The 25074-nt window shown below is 54.9% G+C and overlaps 1 protein-coding gene across 2 annotated transcripts in view; it reads left to right on the top strand.

Moving 5' to 3' along the window:
• The window catches only part of CAMK2A (calcium/calmodulin-dependent protein kinase II alpha), a 57250-nt gene extending 32408 nt beyond the window's left edge, over positions 1–24842 (top strand). The window contains exons 10-19 of one of the 2 annotated variants that reach the window (XM_006766241.2): positions 709–831; positions 1161–1244; positions 2591–2633; positions 5105–5145; positions 10073–10105; positions 11082–11130; positions 17782–17857; positions 20356–20450; positions 24126–24354; positions 24587–24842. In XM_006766241.2, the coding sequence (XP_006766304.1) occupies positions 709–831; positions 1161–1244; positions 2591–2633; positions 5105–5145; positions 10073–10105; positions 11082–11130; positions 17782–17857; positions 20356–20450; positions 24126–24354; positions 24587–24590 (777 nt within the window). In that variant the 3' untranslated portion in view covers positions 24591–24842. The remainder of the gene's footprint in view (positions 1–708; positions 832–1160; positions 1245–2590; positions 2634–5104; positions 5146–10072; positions 10106–11081; positions 11131–17781; positions 17858–20355; positions 20451–24125; positions 24355–24586) is intronic. The other variant, XM_006766242.2, reaches the window with a different exon arrangement.
• The last annotated feature ends 232 nt before the right edge of the window (positions 24843–25074 follow it).

The raw sequence follows: 25074 nt of genomic DNA, 5'->3' as shown, positions 1-25074 counted from the left end.
GTTGGGGGGTGGGGGTGGGGGCGAGGGCAGGCCCTAGATCCAAGTTCTCTTTCTCTCTCTAGGTATAGATTTATAGAAATAGATAGATAGATGGATAGATATATATACACACAAATAATGACAGCTGACACCTATATAGCACTCTTCTAATGCTTTCTATATATTATTATAGTTAGTCCTCACACCAATCTATGGTATAGGCACTGAGAGGTTCAATAACTGCCCAGATCCTATAGCTAAGAAATGGTAGAGCTGGGATTTGAACTCAGGCAGTCCGGCTCTCGTGTCTAAGCTTCTAACTACAAACTATACTGCTTTCTTACATGGCTGATTTCTATCAGCCCCGTGTTTTATACCATACTTAATCCTCACAACACCTCCAGGTCACATGACTCGCCCAGGGTCACTCAGCCAAGGAAGCAGACTTGAACCCAGCCTTGTGATCCTGAAGTCTGGGCTATAACCACAGGCCTGCTGCTTTCCAGATAAGGCACATCCTCAGAATAGCAGAGAGAGGCCCCCTTTTCCTATGCCCATAGTTCTGATTTTTCCTGGGTGAGGGCACCCTGCCCCAACTCCTCCTGGTTATGGATGCCCAAGTGGATGGGCAGTAGGACCCCTGCCTGCTCCCCTGCCAGTCAGGGGCTGGGGGATCGCAGGGGTGGCCTGGGGTAGGCTGGGCAAACCTGGCCCCTCTGCCCCTTTCAGTTCCCATCACCAGAATGGGACACCGTCACCCCAGAAGCCAAGGATCTCATCAATAAGATGTTGACCATCAACCCGTCCAAACGCATCACGGCTGCCGAGGCCCTCAAGCACCCCTGGATCTCGGTGAGCCTTCCTCAGCAAGACCTTTCCCAGGACCCCGCCAGACCTCAGGGTTAACGCCCTCATGGAGTCCTGTCCCTGTCCCTGGGGTGAGGGGCTTTATCCAAGAGACACTGACCCTGCTGTGGTTCTCAGGGGAAAGTGCATCAGGATGGGGGTGCTATTGGCATTGAATGTCTAGTGCACCAAATTCTACAACAGAATGTTTACAACATCCCCTAGAACAAATAATTATTCCCCCAAGATGCCAACCACCCCCATAAGACACCCTTCTGAGGGGCCCTTGGGTAGGCCTGCCTTCTACTCACAGACCTCTTCCCTACTCCCCCCAGCACCGGTCCACCGTGGCCTCCTGCATGCACAGACAGGAGACCGTGGACTGCCTGAAGAAGTTCAACGCCAGGAGAAAACTGAAGGTAACAGGTCCTCACCCTCCATGCCCCCCAGACATGGGAGTAGCGTGGCCTGGGAGTAACAGTGTCCAGGAAACCACTCACTGTTCTTTCCTTCACTGAGTCAACAAACATTTATTGAACACCTGCTGTCTGGGCAGGGTGGTGAGCAGTGGAGACAGACACATAACCAGGACATGATGGGGCCGTGGTGAGTGCTATGCTTGCACGCCCTGAGGCTGTGGGTGAACACAGCATGGCCATGAGCCAGTTCTAGAAGGACCAGGGAAGGACCCAGGAAGCCTGCCTGGGCAAGCAGCATATAAGCTGAGGCCCCAAAAGAGAAGCAGGCATTAAGCCACGATGGGGGTGAGGCCCCAGCTGCCAACCACTGGTGAGGAATGGCCCAGAGACTTGGGTAGGGGTTGTGACCCCAAGGAAATTACATGGAGACCCAGGTGGGCCCTGAGCTGCAGCCTCTCAGCAGGTCCTGTGTGTTCTCGGGGCCATGACAACCGGCCTAGACCTTGCCAGGGACCCCATGAGCAGGTAGGAAGAGTGACCAAGGAGTCTCCATCTGGTCGGAGGAGAGAAGCCATCAGCATGCTGAGTGACAGATACTGAGGCCTGGCTCATTGGGAACCTTCTCACCAACTGCTCCCAAGCTTGGCACGGTGGCTCAGGATGGGAACCTGGGCCAAGGGTGGCGGCCAGCATGATGCCAGGAAAACTGAGTATCACCCCTAGCCCCTAGTGGGAGCTGTCACAGAAGAAGCCTCAAAGTGTCAGAATCAGGGATTCTTAAAACCAGGGGCTGTCGGACTGAGAGAGTGTCCAAGTCAGAGAGCATCAGACTAGAAGGGCCACTGCTCCCCAGCCCCCTTGCTGACAGAAAGGGCTTTTCTGCATTAACCTTCAGGGGTTCAAGCCCAGGAATGTACTAGTACTAGAGTGGGTGCTGAGTGCCCCGGGCGGAGGGTGGACACAGGAGGGGCCCTGGGGCACAGGGTCTACTGTCCTTGCCCAGGCAGGACACCTCCGTGGCCTTTAGCAGCCCCCTGACAGGTGTCTCAGGGCCCATCCACCACCTCTGGCCAGGCCGGTGGGACCTATTAATATCTGCTTCTAGAATGGCCCTGTCCCTGGAGCGGTGCCAGCTAAGGTTGAGTTCACCCTGGTTTCTCCAGGGAGGTGGGGGTTGGTACCTGGGCTGTGGAATGGGGGACTAATGAGGGGCAGCGGCTTTGGCTTTGTGTATGAGTGGAGCACCTGCCTCTCCTTCCCCACTCATCACCCATTTCTCTGTCTCTCTTCTCCCCACTCACCTCTGGCTTCTCTCCCCACCACACCCTCTCCTCTCACCTGTGCAGGGAGCCATCCTCACCACAATGCTGGCCACCAGGAACTTCTCTGGTAGGTGGTAGGACCTCAAAGCCCCAAACACATCCTGCAGAAGGTGGGAACATTGCCATGTTGGATACCTGGGTACCCACAGGCCAGGGGGCCTGGGAGAGCGGGGGCTGCAGAGGACCCCGTGACTGGGGGCTTTGCTCACATGATGCAAACCTGCGCCTAGAAGTGGAGAAGGGTCAGAGGTTGGCAAGCTATGGGCCCACAAGGAAGGGAAGGGTCAGAGGTTCAGTCTGTGTCCCCTGCCTCACAGGAGTGCTGGGTTCTCAGGCTGGGTCAGCCAGAGGGAAGGCCTCTCAGATGTGGGTCCAGGTCGGGCTGGGACTGAGCAGTATTCCTGTTCCCTGTGGTTACAGAGCCCTGTGCTGAGCAGTCTCCATGGCCTTTACGACAAGGCAGTGGGGGCCATCGCCATCCCTGCTTTCTGAAGGAGGAAACTGAAGCTCAGGGGGCTGGACGTGGGAGGCCCAGGTGGCATCGCTAGGGGGAGGCAGAGCCTGTGATCAGCACAGGTTTGACCAACCTCAGTGCAAGTGCCCGTAGTCAGGGCAGGAGCCTTCGGCCTTGGCCAGAGCCAGGCTGATTAGGGCAAGGGAGTGCCCGCTGACCTGTGGCATGTGGCCCCTGAAGAGAGAAGGGGAAGGGATTAGTGTCAGGGTTTAACAAGAAGCTCCCCCTGGCACACTGGAGAGTTCTAGGACCAGCGCTGCCAGAGGCTTCTCTCTGGGAGCCCGGAGGCTGAGTGGGCAGCTGAGCAGATATGGCAAAGCTCACCCGAGGGGCCCTCTGTCTGGGGCTGGAGCCAGCCTGAGAAGGTTGCTGTGGTCACGTGGCTGGCTTTGCAGCAAGGGGTCGACTCTGGGCAGCTACAGCCCAGGCCTCGTGAGAAGGTCCCCCTGCCCATTTCATGAGCTGGGAGAATGAGACCCAGCGTGGGAAAACCTGGGACTTTGATCTGAGCTTTTGCCACTGCCTGAACTGCCTTCCCATTCTCTCCCCAGACAAGGATCCTGCAGCTCCTCAAACTGAAACATGAGCCACCCAGACAGAGTCTTTTTTTAACAACTGAAGTGCCCCTAGAGAACTCTAATCCAGAACTTAAAAGATGGTGCCCATGGGGTTACTTCCAATCTCTAGATGTGCTTGGGAGTGGGGAGGGGGGAGGGCAGGGGTGTTTAAAAATTTTTTGCAAAGCGTTCCCAGCACTTAAACATCAGGAGATTTCCCAGAAAAGCCCAGATCTCTGTCTTCTCTTGAAAATCAGAATATGTGGCCTCACAGACCCCCACAGTCTTGTCATAGTGGCTGGAGCTGAGAGGGCCCCGTGGAGGCTGGAGGGGCAAACACTCCCGGCCCCGCTGAGCAGCCTGGTTCAGCCCACAGGCCTGTGGGGCAGGGACAGCCATTCCTTTTGGCTTTGGATCCAGCGGTACTCACTTGCTTACAAGAGGGTAAACTTTGGACGAGAGCCAGGTAGGGGTCATTGGAAATGTGAGGGTGATTGGGAAGCTGGACAGACCAGGAGCCCCATCCTTCAAAGCCTCTGGAGCTGCAACGTCTTGTACGCCCCTTGTGGCCGGCTCACTCTGCAGGCCACCAGGAGACGCACAAGTGGCACCATTTATTGAGCATCTACTGCACAGAGGTCAAGCGCGGTGCTATGTAAGCACTTTATAGACACCCCATCTCCTTCAACGTAAAGCATTCGCTTGAGGTCTGAGTGGCCGGTTGTCAGGTTGGGCAAGGCTGGGCACTCATGCCACTTCCTGGCTGATGCCCTCCCTCTCCATGGGCTCTGGCCAGGAGGTGAGGGGGAGGGAAGGGGAAGTGACAGAGGTGGAGCCGCCCTGAGATCTGTGGCTCTGCTCTTCCTGGCTACCGGGGGCAGAGCCAGCCCCAGCCTGGAGCCCTGGAGTTTGAGGGTGGGAGGCCTCCGCCAGGATGGGTGCTCTGGCAGCGGTGGGCCCCACAAGGGGGCATCTGCTTCTTGTCACTGGCAAAACACGGCTCGCAGCTGTCCAGCGTGAGTAGGCAGGGCTGACACATGACCTCTGCAGCAGCATGGGGCTAAAATTAGAGCAGGCTGGGTTGGGGAGGGAGCATCCTGCCCCTGCCGGGCAGCCGGGCCTCCGGGTTGGCCACACCGGCACGGGTGGTGACCGGGATCCAGAGGGAATCCCCGGGCTCAAACAGTAACTCACAGTCCTGGGACGCACTGGATACCTTCCTCAACCTCAACCCATGGGGCTGGGGGGTCACACTTGCGACCGCTGAGAACTGTGGGAGCCCAGGCCCACCTAGGGGGCCACTGGCAGTCCCAGGCTCCAAGGAGGGAGGAGAAGCAGGAGGAGGTCTCCCAGATCGCTGAGCCGGCTCCCTGCCCTCCGGCTGCCCGTGGATGCTGCTCTTCCTGGCCCTCTGGGCCCTGGTGCCCTGCCTGGTGTTGGTAACCCTCTACTTTCTCTCCTCCATAGGAGGGAAGAGTGGAGGAAACAAGAAGAATGATGGTGTGAAGGTAAGCCCCCCGGGAGCCACCAGGGCCTGCTCTGGCAGCGTTTCCTTCAGGAAGGCCCGGCTTTCAGGCCTGGCGAAGACCCAGGCCCTGCTGGTGGTGTTCTGGGCAGATGTGGTCTCTCCTGCAGCGGGGCCATCCCCAGGCCCAGAGACCTGGGCTTCGGTGCCCACCTCTCACCAGGATCAGGGGAGGAAGCGGGGGCGGGGGGTAGGGTTGAAAGCCGGTGGGAGACGCAGATGGCCTGGGGTTGGAGTGGGCACAAGGAAAGGGGCAGCTCAGAAGGAGGTTTCTGGGGTTCTCTGCGGCTGGAGGACTGGTGAGCAGGGGGTACCAGGAAGGGATAGAGATGACCATGAGGAGTAACTTCCCTTTTCCCAAGTGTGGGCTGGCAGGAACGGATCCTTGACCCAGTACACCGCAGTCCAAGAGGATGGACAGCAATTTCTCTCCACTTTGGGGTCCAGAGTGCCCTCTCCCCCTGAAGACCTGTGGTTCAGTGCTAAGCATCCCCGCCTCCCCCGACCCAGGCCTGCCCTCTGTCCTCCCTCCCAGTCCTGAAGCCCGAGCTACTTCCACACCCCCCTGACCCCGCTCCCCTCCTCTCTCTTCTCCCTCTGCTCTCTGGGGCCTGGTCCCACTCTCTGCAGCCCCCTTCTCCCTGCCACTGGCTCGCCTTGTGGGTTCTCCTTTCTTGAGACCCTGCCTTTCTCTGGGCTCAGAGCCCTGCCTGGCCAGGGCCCCAGGGCTGGGCTGTGCCCAGGACACTGGAAGGTGTGGGACGTTGTCCAAACACAGCCACCAGGCAGGCTGGTGGCTCTGTGGCTTCATTTGTAGTGGCATTTACAGTCTCAGGTCGCAGGCTTCGGTCTGTCACAGTTACATGGGAGGGATCTGGGCCGGCTCTCAGAGGCCAGGGTTCGGGCCTCCCCTCTGCTCTTAGCCCTCTGCAGGCTGGAGTTTTCCCATAGGTACAATGGGCAGGTGGAAGGGTGTGGACTCCATGATTTCCAGGATTTCAGCTTTAAAAACATACCAGCAAACAAACAAACAAACAAACAAAAACAAACCGACAAAACCCTTTCTAATCACTCTCCCTCTCGTCTTGGGTGCTTGAGGGATACCTAAGTATTTGGTTATCAGTTGAAGTGCGTGGTTTTCAAACTGAAGTCCTTGGAACCCAGAGGTTCTGGGGAAGCACCCCCAGCAGCAGATGGGGTGGGGTGGGATTAGAAGCGGCCAGCAGAGAAGGTTCTGGGCTCCCCATGCCCACTTCAGCCGGAGCGGCTCCATGTTACAGCCAGCACCGTGGTTAAGAGAGCCTGGGCGGGCTTAGCAGCCGCAGACCTTGGCTGGCTATCTGAGTCGCCTGAGCCTGTGTTTCCTCGTTCAAGCAGAGAGGGTCACAGGGGTGTCCACCTCGCAGGGCTGTTTGTGAGGATGAGCCAAGATCACGTGTGTCGAGGGCTTAGCACGGTGCAGGGCATGCGGCACATGTTCATGAGGTGCCGGCCAGCGTTATTATCTTTTCTGTTTTATCTATTGGACTTCCGGGTTCAGATTTGTCTGGAAAACAGAGTTTGCTCAAGAGAATATTTGGTAATCCACAGACCTAAAGCCGACACCATCTCTAAAGTTGTCACGCACACAACCCGAGTCCCATAGTGGAACTCCGAACTGAGTTTTGGCTCCCCTGCTGTTTAGCTCGCCATTTGAAAGGGAAATGGGGGGAGGTAAAAGGTGGGGTGGCCGGTTTGGAGCCACTGGAGCTCTCACTGGCCCTGGTTGGTAGACACTGGGGCACGGGGTTCCCTGGGGAAAATTGTATTTGGGAGATAGGGGGCAGAGGCCACAGGTGCTGGCGTGCGGTGGCCCAGGTCAGTGGAGGGGGAGGCGGCGGCAGAGGGGGGGTCTGCTTGGCTCGTGGTGTGGCCCTGGCAAAGGCTAGCTCAGAGCCACTGCTGTGAGGTCAAGGCCTCCCTCAGGCAGGGTCTTGGGACAAAGCTCTGGTCTGGCTCTTCCCAGGCAAAGCCAGGAGGCGGAGCCTGCCGGAGGGCAAGGCCACGGCATGGTGGGGCTCTCGCTAGCCACAGTGGGTGCAGCTGAGGAAAGTGCCCCTCCTCCTGGCAGCGAAGACAGGCCCTGAGTGACTTCCCAGGGCAGCCGGGGTGGATGAACAGAAGCTCAAAGGCTATTCCTGGCCCGACCGTCTCTCGTAGTGCAGCCTCCTTCCCCTCCTGGGGCGTGGCCAAGGGGGAAGTCCAGCTGGAAGACAAGTCTCCCGGGGCCTCGCCCAGGATTCGGGGCACCCTGCCCGCCGTGTGTCACTCCGGGGTCCAGTCATGTTTTCACCATGAGTGAAACGGGCTCTACTCAAGAAGCCAAGGGTTTGACTCTGGGCCCTGCCGTCCCTCCCTTGGGGACCTGGGTCATCGCTTCTGTCATCCGTGCAAAGGAAGATGGCAGTGGCTTGCGAGCCTGTTGCTCATCCTGTCCTTCTTCCACTGACACACGTTCAGCCCGAGTGAGGAAATCTTCCTACAACACTGTCCTAGAGACAAACCGCCGGTTCCACCCGGGGCTTTGCCGAAGAAGCAGGGATTGGTCCTGCCGCTGGAGGCCAGCCGGCCAGCTGGGGTTAGAGACATGGCACAATCCTGTACTGTAAGGGCTTTTAATGGCTTTTGAGGCGAATTTCGACCACACTTCTCATTTCTGTCATCCTTGCTAACCTTAGAACCATGCTTTCTTCCAGGTGGTTCTAAGAGATGTGGCTCTACTTTTGGTGAAAGACTTGTAAATTAGACGCTGACGTGCCAGTCAGTGTGGGATTATTGTTAGTCTCATCATTTGTGACTCAGGGAAACTGAGTCTTCCTATTATCAAGAAGTGACGCCCCCCTCCAACCACCCCGAGACCTCCACTGCTATGAGGAGGGGCCGCCTGCTCCCACCCCTTAATCCACTCACTGCCCCTGTTGGTGTCCCATCCGTGCCGTTGTGACTTCTCTCTCCCATGTCCCATCCTGTCACTGTACGTCCGAATCTGATGCAGTCTCTGCTCTGTGTTCCCTCCTCGTGTCCTGCCTGGAACCTCCTGGCCCCCCGGCCAGTCCTCAGGTTTCTGCTGTCAGCCAAGCGGAGAGGGCCTGTGCCCTCCCACAAACATTGTGCCTGGCTTGGCTCCATCCAGGAGTGAGGCTGACTCTAAGAGGAGAGGAGAGGAGAGGAGAGGAGAGAAGAGGAGAGGAGAGGAAGTGTTTGTAGGGAAGGGGAGGGGAGGAGAAGAGAAGGGAGGAGAAAGAAGAGGCAAACTGTCCTGTCCTTGCATGCCCTCAGACTCTTTGACTTAACTTCATATGGAAACAAAGCATTTCCCCAGATGAGCATCATCTCCACATGCAGATTTTTTTTCACAAGTTTCTATTTTTCCTCTTTCTGGCCCCCGGCCAGTCCTCAGGTTTCTGCTGTCAGCCAAGCGGAGAGGGCCTGTGCCCTCCCACAAACATTGTGCCTGGCTTGGCTCCATCCAGGAGTGAGGCTGACTCTAGGAGGAGAGGAGAGGAGAGGAGAGGAGAGAAGAGGAGAGGAGAGGAAGGGCTGTTTGTAGGCTGCTGGCTTTGGAAGTCATGCTGTCCAGCCCAGCTGGAGCAGGTGCAAGGGCTGTGCCCAGTGAGCCACCCCTGCCATGTCTGCAGAAGCCCTGGAGAGAGAGCACAGGATCTCAGCCCAGAATTAGACCCTCAGAATATTGTGCTTCTCCCTGGAGGACCCAGCCTAAGGGCATCTGTATTTCCTCCTCAGCTCCCCCTCCCACCCCCTGCAGTGCAGCAAGGAGATCAGCCTCCTGGCCTCAGAAGTGAATGGTTTGGGAAGATAAACCTTTGAAGAATGGCCAGGCTGTGGGTGGCTGAGGTCTGGACAGAGGAGAGAGCGACACTCAGGGGTTCTGGCCTCTGCCCTGCTAGCGGCCAACTGAGAGACCCCGGGCAGATCACTGCCCATCTTTGGGCCCCAGTTTCTCATCTGTGCAATCCAGTGTCAGTCTTGAGCTGAAACCCTCTGTATGAGTCTTTAGGACTCTTGGCTCAGAACTGAGAGAAGAAGATAATCTACCTTTGAACGTTCCCCTTCCTTCCCTTGGTTCCACAGCCAGTAATACAGGGAAAGCTACAAACTCCCCACAAGCTAGAGTAGGCTGAATGGCAGGGCCCAACGGCTCAAATTCTGGGCTCCGCTCTATCTCTGGCTGTGCCTCAGTTTCTCTCTCAGCATAAAGGAGTTGGCTAGGCCAGTCGCTGGGAAGCTGTGAACACAAGCGGAAGTTCAAAGGCCATTTGAGAGGACTGGTTCCCACACTGGGCCCCGCTCTGGAATCTCCTGGAGATACCGTTTTAAACGGAGATCCCTTGGCCCCACCCTAGGCCGAGTTCCCAGACTCCTCGAAGGGGCCTGGTTGTATGTGACTAGGACACTTGGGGGCCTTTCAGCAGAGATGCATGGGAGTCTAGGAGGAGAGATTGGGCCTCATCCCCAGACCCAAGCACCCCTTTGTCCTTCAAGAGCTGTGGATTCTGGAGGCCTTAGGCAACTGGCATCCGAGACCCAGGTTGACTTCCCCCAGCAGAGCGGGACGTAGAAGGAGCCCCGGTCCAGGGGAGGCCTGGCCTGGAGCTTGGTGATTAGACTGTGAGACCCAGGCAGCTGTGCGTGAGGCCCCAGAACTTTAGGCTGAGAGAGGACTGGTCCACCAGGTCAGCTGTTGCTGGTGGCCCTGACTCCTTGCCCCCATGCCCTGCCGGCACAGGCCCACTGAGGATGACCCCGAGGCCCATCCTCCTTCCGAACCTCCCCTGTCGTCCATCCCTCTGCTCTCTGCCGTTTTCACGCTGTGTCTTTTCCTGTCCCATCTCTTCTCCTTGTTTTTCCAGAAAAGAAAGTCCAGTTCCAGCGTTCAGTTAATGGTGAGTGTCTGCCGTCTCCCCAACGCCGGTAATTGCTGGGCCTCGACCCCTTGCTCCTGCCTCCCTCCTGCAGGCTGCACTGGGAACCCGGGGCGGGGAGAGGGTGCTCAGGGCGTGCTTGGTACGTGTGCCTCGTGTGACAAATATGTGTGTTGCGTGTGCGTGTTGTTGGCGTGTTTCTGTTGACACCTCCAACTCCATGGACCAGACCAGCAGCCTGACAGTAGACCTGAGAACTCTGTTGGGTATGAAGGTTGATTTGAACCCCATCCCACATCCAGCCCTTGGCTTCTCGCTTCTTCCCACCCTCTGCTCTGGAACTCATCTCAGGGCTTGATTTGTGCCAGTTGTGACGAAGGGTGGAGGGGCTTGGTTTGGCCAATATAGTGGGCGCCGTAGAGGCCCTTCTTGAGCAAGGCTGTACAGGGCCTGCCGGTGGCAGAGGAGCCACCAGCCCTGCCTCTGTCTAAACGTTCCAGTGGTGGCATGGTGGCCCATGTCCCTCTTCTTCTGATTCCATTGTGATCTCCCTCAGTTGTGTGGTTTTTCTCTCCCTGAAAAGCCCAGCCCTCTCACACTGGGCCTCCCTCTCTCTCTCTCTTCCTCTCCTGCCAATGTGTGTATTCCTTCCCCATTCTGTGGCCACCATGTGCCTCTCTGCCCCTCTACACCCCCTCTATGATCCCTTAAGCAGAAAGGGCCCAGGAACCCCTCCCAGCCCCTCCAAAAAGTCCAGGGTTCTCCTTGCATCCATCCCTCCATCCGTGCCCCAACCACCGGCCACCTGCTTAGCTGGGCCCTTCCCCCCATTAGGTTCAGAAGTCTGACAGGTTTTCAGGGGAGCATCCAGATGGCAGAGCCAATGAGGCTTACAGAAACCGGGCCGCAGCATCAGGCAGCCGGGGCAGCCTTCCACTGGCCGCGCCCCCTCCTGCTGGCCAGGCAGGCCTCAATGCCTCCCTGTTCTCTCTGGCAGGAATCTTCAGAGAGCACCAACACCACCATTGAAGATGAAGACACCAAAGGTAGGGGGGCCTTGCCTTTGGCGTCTGGGCCCCAAGGCCTCCTCAGGCCCCCTTCACTGACAGCCCCTGGTTTGAAAGGACCCCAGTGCCAACCTGGTGTCCTACTGCTCTGCAACGAACCCCCCTTTGGTTCCTTCCAGGCTGAGTACACTGTTCCCAGCGTGGGATGCTCAGCCCACGGGTGGTCCACAGCTGGACTTTTCTTATGTCGGGGTTATGCACTAACTTTCATATGTGTTAGAAGAAATCAATGTAACACGTTCATGTCATAAATGTATCACAGTGGTATGCATTTGCCTTTTGAAATAAGCATTTTTGAATTTTTTAAAGTGTGCTGATTTTTAAAACATGAATAATTGTAAGGAAAGGGAAAGCAAAAATGCAGAATGTTCACTTGTATGGGAAGCATGGGAAACCCTGCCTAGGAGCAACCTGGAACGCAGAAGCAACTAGCAGGGAGGGAGCAAACCGCATATAATTGTGATCGGATAGTAAGAGAGGAAGTAATAAGGACAGTAACAGAAAAATGGCTGTGCTGTGGGCTAACCTGGAAGTGCTTTATATTGACCTGAACTTCATCACAACCCTCTGGGAGGCGCTGTAATTAACCCCATTCGTTCCACAGCCCCAGAAACAGAGGAGTGTCTTCAGGTCCTATAGCTCCCAAGGGTGGAGTCAGGATTTGAATCCAGGCAGTGTGACTCCAGGGCCTGGCTCATAACCACCACGCTGGGGGCCTTGGTGTGTGGAAAGCGTGCGTCTTCTGGCCAGGCGACACCAAATTGCTGGATGAGTTGGTGACGTTCTGTGCTGTCAGCACCTGGCCCTCCTCATCCCCCCGGGACAGGGAGACCAGAGAGCTCAGGGTTCCCACACTTGGGCACATGTCAGAGACGCCTGGGAGCCCTTGAAATCTAGGAAAACACCGTTGACCTGGAGAGATCGCAGCTGGACCCAGTTTAGCCATTTTTCAGTAGTTTAGATGATTTTCCTCTAAAAGAATATAATGATGGGGAAAAGAGCATTTCATTATGCAATAAATATTTTTGCACAATTGAAATTCAGGTTTTAAGACAGCTTTGATACAATAAATGCCATGACTACCTCTTGACTCTGCCAGGATACCCTGGAAGATCAGCCCCACCCGTGTACGGCCCTCTCTGATAGGTTCCAGCTGTGGGGGCGCCGGTGGGGGGCAGGGGGCGCCGGTGGGGTCCATTTGCTGGTGGACCTTGGACACCTTACTCAACCTCTCAGAGCCTCCTTAGCAATAAAGAGTTGATGATAATAGCTCCAACCTCAGAGGATTGCTGTAAAGGTGAAATGAGAGGCTGCATGTAAAGTGCTTACACGGTGCTTGGCACATGGAAATTGTTTAGTGAATCTTAAATTCTTTGTGAAGCTAGAGCCTGTGGTTGACAGGAAGCCATGTGCCATTTTTGGAGGGGACGACTCACTAACGCCATAGCCTGGCACTAGAGCAAATCCGTTTTCCATGATGGCACTAGTGCCAACCTTTAAAAATACATGATCTTGAAGAAGAATTCCTTGTTAGGGTCAAATCAGCCTCCAGTATATTTCTCCACCCATGCCTGGCCCTGCCCCTGTGGATTCTGATTCTATGGTTTTGCGTTGGGCTGAGGCATGGTGTTTCTGTGACCGGCCCCATAGTTGAGGGCTCACTGTCCTGATGGTAAGATTGGGATTTTTGAGGAGACTTGCCGTGGCCTCATAATTCTGGTCAGAGGGCTCCCTAGGAAATCCAACAATGAACTCCCACCTCTGCATTTTCGCACGTGCTCTTCCCTCTGCCTTGCATGCCCCTCCCCTTGATTCTCACATAACTGACATTTTACTATTCAGATCCTAGGTTGTGTGTGTGTGTGTGTGTGTGTGTCTTGTGTGTGTGTGGTGTGTGTGTGTGTGTTTGATGTGTGTGTGGTGTGTGTGTGTGTGTGTGTGAGTGTGTGTGTGTTTGTGTGTGTGTGTGTGAATCTTCACCCAAGGATATTTTTTCACTGATTTTTAGAGAGAGTGGAAGGGAGCATCAATGTGAGAGAGAGATATTGATTGGTTGCCTCTCGTATATGCCCTGACAGAGGATCGAACCTGCAACTTAGGTATGTGCCCTGACCGGGAATCGAACCCGTGACCTTCCAGTGCACCCGACAGTGCTCCAACCAACTGAGCAACCCCAGCCAGGGCTAGGCCCTCTTACAGGAGGAAGTCTGAGCTCAAGGAGGAGGAAGGGCACATCGGGTTATTGATGGCAGAACTGGGACCCATTCCCTGCCTCATTTCCCCACGCACAGAAGGCCCTGTCTGATGGGAGAGACACTGTCTCAGCCAGGAGCTTCTCCCGCGTTTGGCAGGAAAGAGGAGACCTGTGCCTCCCACAGCTTCTCCAGGCCCCAGAGAAACTTTCCAGAGAACCATTTCCTGGTGTTGATCTGCTAAGTCTTCTTCCTAAGTGAGAATAGCAGCTGGTGGGGTGGATTCCGACCTAACATTAAAATTAATTAGAAATGTCATCCTCCAGGGAACATTTTCCCATGAGCAAAGGAAGGGACATTAATATTTCAGAGCACCTCGGGCCTCATGCACAGGACTCTCACCCTCCAAATTCCCCTGGGCTCTGCCAGGCTTTCTCCCCATTCCCCTACCTCCTCCTGGTCAGCTCCATGAAAAATTAATTTCCTCTACAGCCCAAAGAGCTGCCTCAGAGTCTCAGCAGAGACATTCTGGGGAATATCAGCCAGGAATGCTGATCCCATCTCAGCCTTGGCATGCTGTGTGACCTTGAGAGAGTGCCTTAACCTCTCTGGGGCCCCAGCTTTCCCATCTGTAGGGGAGCACTCCTGACTGTCTGGGTGAATACCTGGCAGGTGGAAGTGCACAGCTCGCTCCTGAGCAGCTGATGAATGAACCCCTCTCACAGCAATGGGATTGCTGAGGGCACGAGAGGGGCCCAGAACCAGAGTAAATTTATCCAGATTTAAGGAACACTAGACTCCCAGATTTTTTGTCCCAGAGAATGAATCTAAGGAGATTCCTGCCCACTAGACATTGACTGTTGGCATAATTGGTGTCCTGAGTGGCTGGAGGCAAAACCAAGTTAGGTACTATCTCAGGCTACGTTAATAGAGGTATAATGTCCAAAATGGAGAGGGGAGAGAGAATGCTACTCCAGACTTGATATTGTGTAAAATCCAAGCCACACCTGGGATTATATGCTTGCACTCAGTGAGGCGTTGATGAGTAGATGGCCCGCTTGAGTCAGATCCTGCAAACCACATCCTGGAGGCCTTCAGCCCCGAGGAAAGAAGACTGGCAGGGGAAAAGGCATAAATCCAGGCAGCAGACAACTCAGTGCAGGGCCCCAGACGGCAGAAAAGAACCAGAACTATAGCTAGGGGCTTTCAGGGCGACAGATTTCAATTTGAAAGAAGAGGGAGGCTGGCACCAATGGCGAGAGCTGTCCCACAGTGCAGTGGGCTGCCCAGTGGGCTGCAAGCCCCAAAATGTCAACCAAGACGAAAGCCTCACATATAGGCTGCTGGGAGGCGTCCTCGCTGAGGTTAGAGGCCATCCTCAGGAACAGCTTCCAGTTCAGAGACTTGCACACGATAATAACCACAGGCCCGGCTGGTGTGGCTCGGTGGTTGAGCATCGACCCAGGAGCCAGGAGGTCACAGTTCGATTCCCGATCAGGGCACATTCCTGGGTTGTGGGCTTGATCCCCACTGGGGGGCGTGGAGGAGGCAGACAATCAATGATTCTCTCTCATCATAGATGTTTCAATCTCTCTCTCCCTCTCCCTTCCTCTCTGAAATCAATAAAAATAAATTTATGTTTAAAAAAAGAAACTAACCACAGCTCTCATGTAGGGAGTGCCAGGTTCTGCTCTAAGTGCTTTACATATTGCATCATTATTTACATAAAGAAGTTGTTATAAAGGGCTGGGAACAGTAGCTGGTTCCTTGTGAGGACCACATATGTATAAGCTATTTTTTTATATATATATTCTTAACTCACATAATCCTTAGAACCACCCTATGAGGTAAGTTGTATTGGTAGCTCCATTATACATATGGGGAAACTGAGGCATGGGGAAGTCCCTTGCCCAAGGTCCCAGAGCCAGGATCCAAACACTGGGATTCTGGCTATAGAATTCATGCCTTTGACCACTTTGCTAGCCTCTCTGAGATGGCATGAGAAGCAGCCCACAGGGGACAGGGCATTAAGCACAGGCTCCTGGGATGTCCAGCTGGATGCATTCTTAAAGTCCAGATGGAGGAGGCAAGGGAGGTGGCACTGGCCCCATGCCTGCCGTGAGCACATGGACTTGCTCTGGGTCATCACCTTGGTTCCGCGTGGGAGAGGCTGGGATGACGTGTCTCTTGGCAGCGGTGGCTTTTTTCCATCCTCTGTCTCCAGCTTCTATGCAGGAGGGCAGAGTTGACCAGGAGGATAGGCTCCTGGACTCCCAGAGACAGGCCACTAGGCGACTTGGGCAATTCCAGGAAGCAGGGCAAAAACAGCAGCCCTAGACCCTGGTTTGGTGCCATCCACTCATTCATTCATTCTTGCTGCCTCTGCCCCAACCTCAGGCAAGGCCCCAGAGTGACCTGGCAGAGCTCATGGTCTCAGATGGACTCATCCCCAGCCCTGGTGATTATTCAAAAATAATTTGTTGTTCATGGTGGTAACAGACATTGAAGATGAACATTGCTATATCTGCTGAGCACCCACCATGTGCCAAGAGCTGTGCTGGGCAGGGCCCCCTGCCCTGAGGGGCATGTGTTGTGGGGGAGAGTGTGATGGGCTTTGGAGTTGCAAACGCTGGGCCGTTGGTCTACAGTACAGACAATTTAACTTCTCTCACCTCCAGATTGCTTACCTGTGATGTGGAAGTGATAGCCACATGAAGCTGTGCTGTGAGCTTTCAAGATCCTGCAGGTTGAGCACACAGCACAAAGCCTGGTGTGCTCATTTATTTAATAATGAGTTCCCCTGGGGCCAGGCCTATTCCAAGCTCCTGGGATCTAGCAGCTAAGGGCAGCCACAGCCCAGCCTCCATGGAACTTGTATTCGAGTTGGGGAATAGATGGCATACAGGCCCTGAGTGTCAGGAAACATGGTGGGGTGCTGGGGCCCGGTGGAAGGGTCCTGGGCTGGGAGCCAAATGTCTGCTCAATGTCCCTGGCAAGTCGAAACCCCTCCCGGGCCTCCGTTTCCCCAGTAGCATGATAAGAAGGCTGAGTCCCTGTCTCCAGGGGTTCTTCCAGCCTGGTTGTTCTGTGACTCTGTGTCCTCTGGGTCTGAGGTGAGTTCCTGGTGTGAGATGGGGTGGGGTGACTTGGGCAGTGATGAGGAAAAGGGCAGGGACAGCCTCAGCCAGGCATTCTCTCTCTCTCTCTCTCTCTCTCTCTCTCTCTCTCTCTCTCTCTCTCTTCCCCCCACATTCCAAACTGAAAAATGGGCTGCGTGTCCATCCATCTCACCTGAGGCTGCTCCATAGGCCAATGAACTGACCGGATTTGGAGCTGAGCTTGAACCTGGGGGAGGAGGGGTGGGGAAGGCGACCTTTGGGAAACCATGCGAAGCTTCTGCTAGAACTGTCCTTCTGGGACCAAGAGACCTGGCCTCAAAGTCCTGCATTACCAAGGCTTAGTCTCCTCAGGTGTCGGCTGGGGGAAACCGGCCCCGCCAAGCTCCCAGGGTGTCTGTGAGGAGCAGATGTGGCAACCAATTTTTGGAGAGAGAGGAAGGAAGAAGGAGAGAGAGCGAAACATTGATTGGTGTCCTCCCTCACACACCCAACCAGGGATTAAGCCCACAACCTGGGCATGTGCCCTGACAGGGAATCGAACTGGCAACCTTTCGGTGCATGGGATGATGCCCAATCAACTGAACCACACTGGCTAGGGCCTGGGTTGGAATTTAGATGAAGCCTGTCTGGTACTGAAGCCTGGGTTCTTTCCACGATACTTTTGGCACTGAATGAATGAGAGGTGATGTCCCCATTTTACAGATGGGAAAACTGGAGCTCAGAAATCACACATATAAGAAAAGTGACATCTAAGCCTCTACCAGAAAGACAGCAGCTGTTTGTATTGTTTCAGTGGCGGCAGGGGAGGCCGGGTCTCTGCAACTGGGAATCATTATGCCTAGAACGTTCTGGAAAGCTCAGAACCTGTTTCCTACAGGCACCCAATACCTAAGGGATGAATAAGCCCTGAGACTTGTTAGCGGCCCCAGTGTGGGCATGGCTGCTAGTGACAACCATGACAGCTGATCTTGTTTTGATAGGAAATTGTATTTGGAGTCAAAACAGGCCTAGGGGCGGAATGCCCTCCATGGCTGCTTTTTGGAGGCAAAGGCTGCCAGCTAAGACACTGGCTCTGTCTTTTGTAGCTGAGGGAACTGTCATACCATTCTCACCTTTCTGGGCCTCAGTTTCTTCTTCTGTGAAATGGGAGTAATGATACCTACCTGTCATGGCTACTGTGAGGATAAATGAGACGATGTATATGAGGCCCTCAGGTCCCAGGACAGGGTCTGGCACATGATGAGGACTCAGGAAATGGTAGTTGGTGCTTCATTACTGTCACGATTGCTACTATTTCTGTGTCCCCTCCTGCCTTACAGTGCGGAAACAGGAAATTATAAAAGTGACAGAGCAGCTGATTGAAGCCATAAGCAATGGAGATTTTGAGTCCTACACGTGAGTCGGCTGGGCCCATCCTGCATGTCCTGCCTGGATTGTTGTTTGGGGGGCTGATGGCTAACTTTGGGGTCTCGTCTCTGACCCTCAGTCACTCACCCTGCATGTGCTGTGAATCAGAATGAACTCGAGTTTCTGTTTTGCGTTCAGACTTTATGCTTTTATTAAGCTTTCTGTCCAAAATGCTTCTCTATACCTTAGTCCTGCTCCTCCTGCTCCTCATTCTCGTTCCCCAGGACTCTTTTGCTTCCCTGAGGAAAGAGGGGGTGATCTCCACTGCAGCACGGGCCTCCTCAGGAAATGCGCTGGGAAGGAGGAGAGGGAGGCAGGTCCTTCCTTAGTCTTGCCTTGTGGGCCTGGGTCTTCACCCTGGACCTTCTCAGACCTCTGACCTCAGCTGGGCAGGAGTGGGCAGGAATCCACAGGGTGTGTACCTCCAGTGAGCAAGGGTGAGCAAAAGAACCTCAAAACAGAACCTAAAACTCTCTAGGGGATAAGGCAGTGTGCAAAAATAACATTAAAGGAAACAGGTGGTATAACATGTTCTCTGCACACCTACCTGTCATGGCCAGCCCTCAGAGGGGCAGCTGTATGCAAAAGCTGAGCTGATGCGCCCCCTGGTGGTCACCCAGACACCCTTCCTGGTCTGGCCCAGAAGCCGGCCCTGAGCCTGTCTTCAGCTGCTCCAGGGAGAGCCAGGATTCCAGGCTGAGGCCTCAGCCTGTTGGCGAGGATTGTTAAGGCCTGGGCCCGGAGACCCCACATATGCTTTCAGGGGACAGAAACTGCCAACTAAGGCAGAATAACCTTTGCCTGTTGGGTTCAGTGAGGGGAGAACAACCTGATTAGGTTTGCTCCTTGGGCAGCCTGTTCTTGGTTTCCACTGTGCCCAGGAGCTGAAGTAGGTTTCCCAAAGGCCTGGCAGTCGCTGTGGGAGGGTTTCCACAGCGACGGGTGGCAAAGCCTCAGAAATCTATTGGTTATCTCTGGAGGAACAGGACCTTGGAAGGTGCAGGTGTTAGACTGAGGCCACAGGTACATGTGTGTGCACGGACTTGTTCATGCATGCAGGTTTGCGATTGTGTGCACAGGGGTGTGTGCACTGGGTGTTGCACAAAAGCATGGAAATGCGCTGTTAAATCAGTTTTGCAGCGGCCCTAAAAAGAGTTCAGTCAGCCATGGGAGAGCCAGAGAATGGCGCCGGGAGGACACAGCCAGGAAAGGGGGGGAAGAAAGGTGGCGCCTGTGGACCCCAAGTCTCTCAGTGCCATTTCTGGGGACTCCCCCACTCTGTGATGTCACTGTCACTTTCTCTGGCATCTGTAGTGTACTCTAGGTTTTGACCCTGTGCCATGCCCTTTGGTGCCTGTGGGGCCCTGAGTCTGGCCCTGAGTGCCCCTGGATAAGTCCCTTCATGTCATGAGCCGTGGTTTCTCTACATGTACAATGAGGCTGAAACAGATGGTCTCCTTCAGAGGCAGGGATGCCCAGAGACCTCCTGGAGAGGGGCTTCCCCAGTGGTGCTCAGTCTCCCCGATGTTTACAGCTCAGACTCCCATGTGGTCTGAGCACAGCCCCCGGCCCCTGGTTAATCCACCTGAAGAATCTGAGGTTCTGAGTGGAAAAGCCAGTTGCCTGGGGTCACAGCGACGAGCAGTCAGGGCAGCCAGGGACAGAGTGCCCTGCACTTGCTAGAAAATGCTGGGCCTGACCCCCTTCTCCAGTTGTCTTCAGTCCCGCCTGCCCCCCGCCCCCCATTGGGACCTCTGCTTTTCCTGGGGTACTTTCTGTCCCTGGCTTCACTGTCATTGCCACAGGAGTCCATGTTGTGCCGCAGAGACCTGGGGGTGGGAGAGACCATTACCCCCACCCCCCACCTCCCAGCTGTCAGGGTCTAGAAAACTGAGAATAGGCAGGGACCATTGCCCTGAAAATACACAGTAAGGGCCTCCCTGGCCACGGCCCGGTGCCCTCCTCCCAGGCATTGCTTTGCGGAATGCTTTCAGCAGGACACCTCTGTTTAAAGTAGCAAAACGCACCCCCTCCAGGGACAGACCTGCTTGGTGAGCGCAAGCCACTTTAATGTGAGTGGAAAGGTCCCCTTCCCAGGAACCCAGGACAAAGTAGGAACTCCCCACCCTGTGGATCTGCTGCCTGGGGTGCAATTTGGAGAGTAGCCTCCAGGCTGGGCTGTGCAGGGCACAGCTCTGCACGCATTCATGGGGCTCTTGCTTGGAGAGGTTAAGCTGCCTGCTGGAAAAATGGCAGAGCCAGGACCTAAACCCAGGCTGCCCAGTTCTAAATGGCACCAGCCAGTCAGCGATGCTCCACACTGCACAGTTCACAAGCCCCTTCCCCATCCATCAGCCTCATTGATCTTGTGAGGCAGGTGCAATTACTCCAATTTGACTCACCCTCTGTGGGTCCAGGCCCCTGGATGAGAGGGTGGCTCTGGGAGGCCGCCCCAGCCCCTCTTTCCTCTGACTTCCTCCCCCCAGGAAGATGTGTGACCCCGGGATGACAGCCTTCGAACCCGAGGCCCTGGGGAACCTGGTCGAGGGCCTGGACTTCCATCGATTCTATTTTGAAAACCGTGAGCAATTCCTTCTGTCTGGGGTGCCTGTTGTCTGCTCTCGTTCCGTGTCCTGCCGGATGGCACAGCAGGGTGACGGGCAGGGCCCCCGGGGCGGCTCAGGAGCCAGCGAAGAGGAAGATCCCGTGTGGACAGGGGTGGGTACCACCTTGGTTCCCTCTCCTAACCTGGTCCACCCAACTGCCAGCTGCCCCTCCTGTGGCTGAGGATGGGGATCTGGGAAAAGCATGGCAAGCCCTCCCAGCCCTCTCCTGCCCGCGACCCTTCCCATGAGGGCACACATCCAACTGATAGTCATCTTGACACCTGGGACCACCCCAGCTGCCCACCTGGTCACAAGCTGGCTTGTGGGTTGTTATGCAGGTGCCCCCTCTGGGTGGGGAAGAGGAGAGGCCCCGAGCTCACACTGCTGTGCCCTGCCTGTTTGTCTGGGTTTCTGTCCGCATGTCTGTCCTCTCTGGGCCTCTCTCCTGCAGGAGAGACCCGGCAGCTTTGCAACCAGGGGCTGTCGGGCTGAGGCTGGGCCTGACCCAGGGTGCTTTCTGCCTGTGTCCGTGTCTCACCTTGGCCAGGGGTCAGACAGGGATGAACCAAAGCACATGCAGGTTAGGATCACGCAGCTCGGGGCTTGGAGGAAGGCCTTGGAGGTGACATGTCCAGGGTCTTCCAAAGGGAAGGCAGGTACCACCGAGGCTTCACCAGATGATTTCCGGGGCACGTGGGCACCTCTCCAAGCCACATTGGTCCTCACAGTGAGAAAGTTGGTCCCATTCTAAATTCTCCTTCAGTACATCTGGCTCCATCAAGGGGAAAGGCTCAGTTGGGTGCTAGTCTGTCTGGAACGCCCCGTAACACTTTCTAATTTCCCTCTTCATCAAAGAGAATCAAAGAGGGTGGCTCAGATCTCTTGCAGGCAGGAGTGCGGAGCTAGGATTACAGCGCTTCATTTCATTTCCGCTGGATTTATTAAAATTGTGTTCTGTGATACTGTTGTCACGAATGGCTGCGCTAGAAGGTTTTCTTTTAAAATATCCATTACTAAAGGGAACTGATTTAAGGAAATACTTTAATGAAGTATAGGTGGCAGTTGTAGGTTAAAATAAAGGAGGTATTTAAGTGGCTGAAGTAGGATCTAGTCCAGCTCTTCATCACACAGAAGGGAAAACTGAGGCTCAGAGAGGGGAAGTGACGTGTCCGAAGGAACCCAGAAAGTCAGTGGCAGACCCCAGTCCTGACTCACTTTCCCTTCCCTTCCCTTTCCTTCCCTTCCCTTCCACGTGCTGCCCCTCTCCCCTGTGCACCAGCGGCCATCAGCTGGACACTGCTGCCTGCACCCACTCCGACTGAGTCTTACAGGGTACAGGGGCTCAAGAGCACCCCAGAAAGCTGTGACGAAAAGCTGCATTTTCCGTGATCAGTCAAACTCTGATTCTTTAAGGCTAGCAATGGCAGTTTAATTTTCATGTGAAGAGAGGTGTCTGGACCCCTCCTCTCCCCTCCAATTGATCCCCATCACCCTAGAGCTCCGTGGCTGGTCACCGAGGCCATCTTTCTACTGGTGTGTCCTCTGGGGGTGCTGGTTCCCCAGTGTGTACTACAGCCTTCACAGAGCAGAGACCAGGCTGAGCTGACTCTAAGGGCTTGGGGAGCCAAAGGGAAAGAACACAGAGAGAAGCTCCTGCTAGCCCTTGGCCTGTGGCATCGCCCCAGCCCCCTAAACTCTAAGCTTGACCATCTGGTCACGTCACAGGACCCATGAGAGCAAGACCCAGAGTATCTGCCTGCTTCTGGCCGAGTCCCACTCTACTCCCTGCCTTTTCCTGCTGGAGGCCCCGGCGGCTTTCTCCCATGCTCCCCACCATGGCGGATGTTGAAAGCCTCCAGTCTATTCAAGAGATACCACATCAGGGTGGTTGCTGCTTCAGAAAGATCCCTCAGGACCCCCGCCCTTGTCACCAACAGCAAGGCCCAGTGCCCGCAGCAATGCGAAGCCCTGTCTGTCCCTCTGGGATTGTTCTAGATTGCTCTAATTCAGTCCCACAGAGACACGGACCTTTTTTAGGTTCTACTGCTTTTCTTTCAAAACCTGGCCCAGCTTAGAACAAGTCAGGTTGCTTCTCTGGACCTCAGTTTCCAGATCTGTGCAATGGACGCAGCCCATCTTGACTGCCTTCAGCTCTGGATGCTGTCAAGGGTGCTTATGGAGGCTTCCTTGCATTTGGAGGAGGGCCACTGGTGACCTCTGACCTCTGAAGCCACTCCCAAGCCTACAACACAAAAGCTCTCTACGAGCCCAGTACATTCTCTCTACGAGCCCAGAATTGTAAAACTACATTAGTCTACATACCTAAGACTCAGTGATTTTGAGTCCTTTATCCAAAGCCTGGGTAGGAGGTGATTATAATATCAGGGGTGGATACTATTGGAGGCTTTCTACAGTCATGGGGGAAAGAAAGACATTTTAGATTTTTCAGGAAATCAGTGACTCACAAACCTGGCTGGGCATCAGAATCAGTGCGGGTGGGGAAGGGGACAGGGGCTTCTTAATACTACAGGTTCTTGAACTGGCATCTCCAAGGGTGGATGTGTGCTTTCTGTGGGGTTTGGGCCTACCTTTGGGCTATACGAAGGGAAAGCTAAGGGTTATTCCTGAGACCCTGTCCAGTCCCTCCCCGGGTCATCATCATCTTTCTGTGCTTTTGTTTTCAATCTTGCTGGAAAAAAAATAAGAATTCCTAGAATCAAATAAGTAATAATAATAATAGTAGCTAATACTTTCCATAGAGAAAGATGTTTCAGATCTTTCAAATGATGCATTTGTCAGTCCTATGATTGTAGGAGCTATGCATTTCTCTCTAACTCTGGAAAGCTACGCGATCTCACCCTATGAACCGGAAATACCATCCTTACAACCCCAAGAGTCTAAGGTTCTACAATCTGAATATTCCCCAAGTTTCCTTCATTCTACATGTTGAGAGCAGTGGTGTCCAATGAGGGGCCCACAAGCCATACCTGGACTGCACACATGTTTTATATGGCCTGCATGATGTTTTAAACTTGAATTAGATGCCAATAATTAAAAAGGAGACATTTCCACATAAAAATCCAGATTTCCTGATTCTCTTGAAAAGTCAGAAATTGTGGCACCAGGGGTCCCAGTTATTCACATAGCAACCGCTAGGGGAGCTGTGTACAGGGCGCCCCCTGTGGATGGAATGTGGTCAGCCATTCACCAGTGTCCACCACTCGCTATTGTCTCCCTCACCCAGAGGCAAGTGGTCAGTTGTCATTTAGCATTTTGTACCCAGCTCAGCCCCTCACTTATGTACTTGCCTGGCCTCTGTAGGGATCTGGGTTTGAGACTCTGGTCTCAACTGATTTGATTCTATAATCATCTAAGTTCTCTTTTTCTGTGTCTGAGACACTATGATTCTAAAATTCCATTTCCCTGTGCGTGAAGACGTCAAGGTGTCTGAAATCCATCATCCCTAAGCGGGGATGTGACCTACTCACCTAGGAATTCTGCCTCGACACCCAGGTGGCTGAGCCCTGTCACGGAGATGAGGCAGACAGAGGGGCTCCCCTGGGAATGTGCTGGGAGTTGGGGGAGTGAAGGACACGAGGCAGAAGTCCCTCAGTTGCATCTGCTCTGCTCACTCCCGTCCCTGCCTGCAGTGTGGTCCCGGAACAGCAAGCCTGTGCACACCACCATTTTGAACCCCCACATCCATCTGATGGGCGACGAGTCAGCCTGCATTGCCTACATCCGTATCACTCAGTACCTGGACGCCGGCGGCATCCCCCGCACGGCCCAATCAGAGGAGACCCGCGTCTGGCACCGCCGGGATGGCAAATGGCAGATTGTCCACTTCCACAGATCGGGGGCGCCCTCTGTCCTGCCCCAGTAAGAGCCCCACCTTCCTGCCTTGTCATTAGGACCATCTAAAGGGAGGCCACGGGATGGGGGTGGGTGGACCGCGGGAGGAGACCAGGCCTGCAGGTCCCAGGGGAAGAGCTGGCGGGTCCCTGAGGTGGTAGCTACCTCCACCTGAGGAGGCAGGCCAGGGCGGGTGCCGGAGGAGAATGGGGCACCTCGGATGCACCTGCATGACCCACGGCATTGTTGTGTCTTACAGTTGAAGGGCCAGGCGGGGCGCTGTACTGCAGATATCTGCTCGTCATTCGTCCGTCCGTGGAATGTCGCTGCTGGTTCTCCCACCTTGGATTTTGCTGGAATCCCCCCACTCACATCATCCCACCACCACCACCACCACCACCACCACCGTCACTTTCATACCTGCATCAAGAAAACCTACCCACAAAGCCATTGCGTCTTCAGAGCAAATGGCCACCTCTCCCTGCCACCTGTCAATCTCAGTCTCTGCCCCCTCTTCCAGGATTCCTCTGGGAAAGGCAGATGAACCCACCACCCCTGCCCCCCCCTGCCCCGTGGGAGAGAGTGAGGGAGGAGCTGATGCCAGGAGTCTCTGGCTGCAGACTGCCTCCCTAACTCACCTCCCGTCTCCTCCCGGCCTCCAGGGCCCCCGCCTGACACTTCCCCCTCAGTGTGGGGAGCGCGATCCTCTCAGGGTGCCCCCACTCTCTCCTTCCTTCTCTGATGTTT

Source organism: Myotis davidii, unplaced genomic scaffold, assembly GCF_000327345.1.
Source record: "Myotis davidii unplaced genomic scaffold, ASM32734v1 scaffold18, whole genome shotgun sequence".
Classification (NCBI taxonomy): domain Eukaryota; kingdom Metazoa; phylum Chordata; class Mammalia; order Chiroptera; family Vespertilionidae; genus Myotis; species Myotis davidii.
The sequence above is the reverse complement of the archived record's forward strand: the minus strand, read 5'-3'. Positions and strand labels throughout refer to the sequence as shown.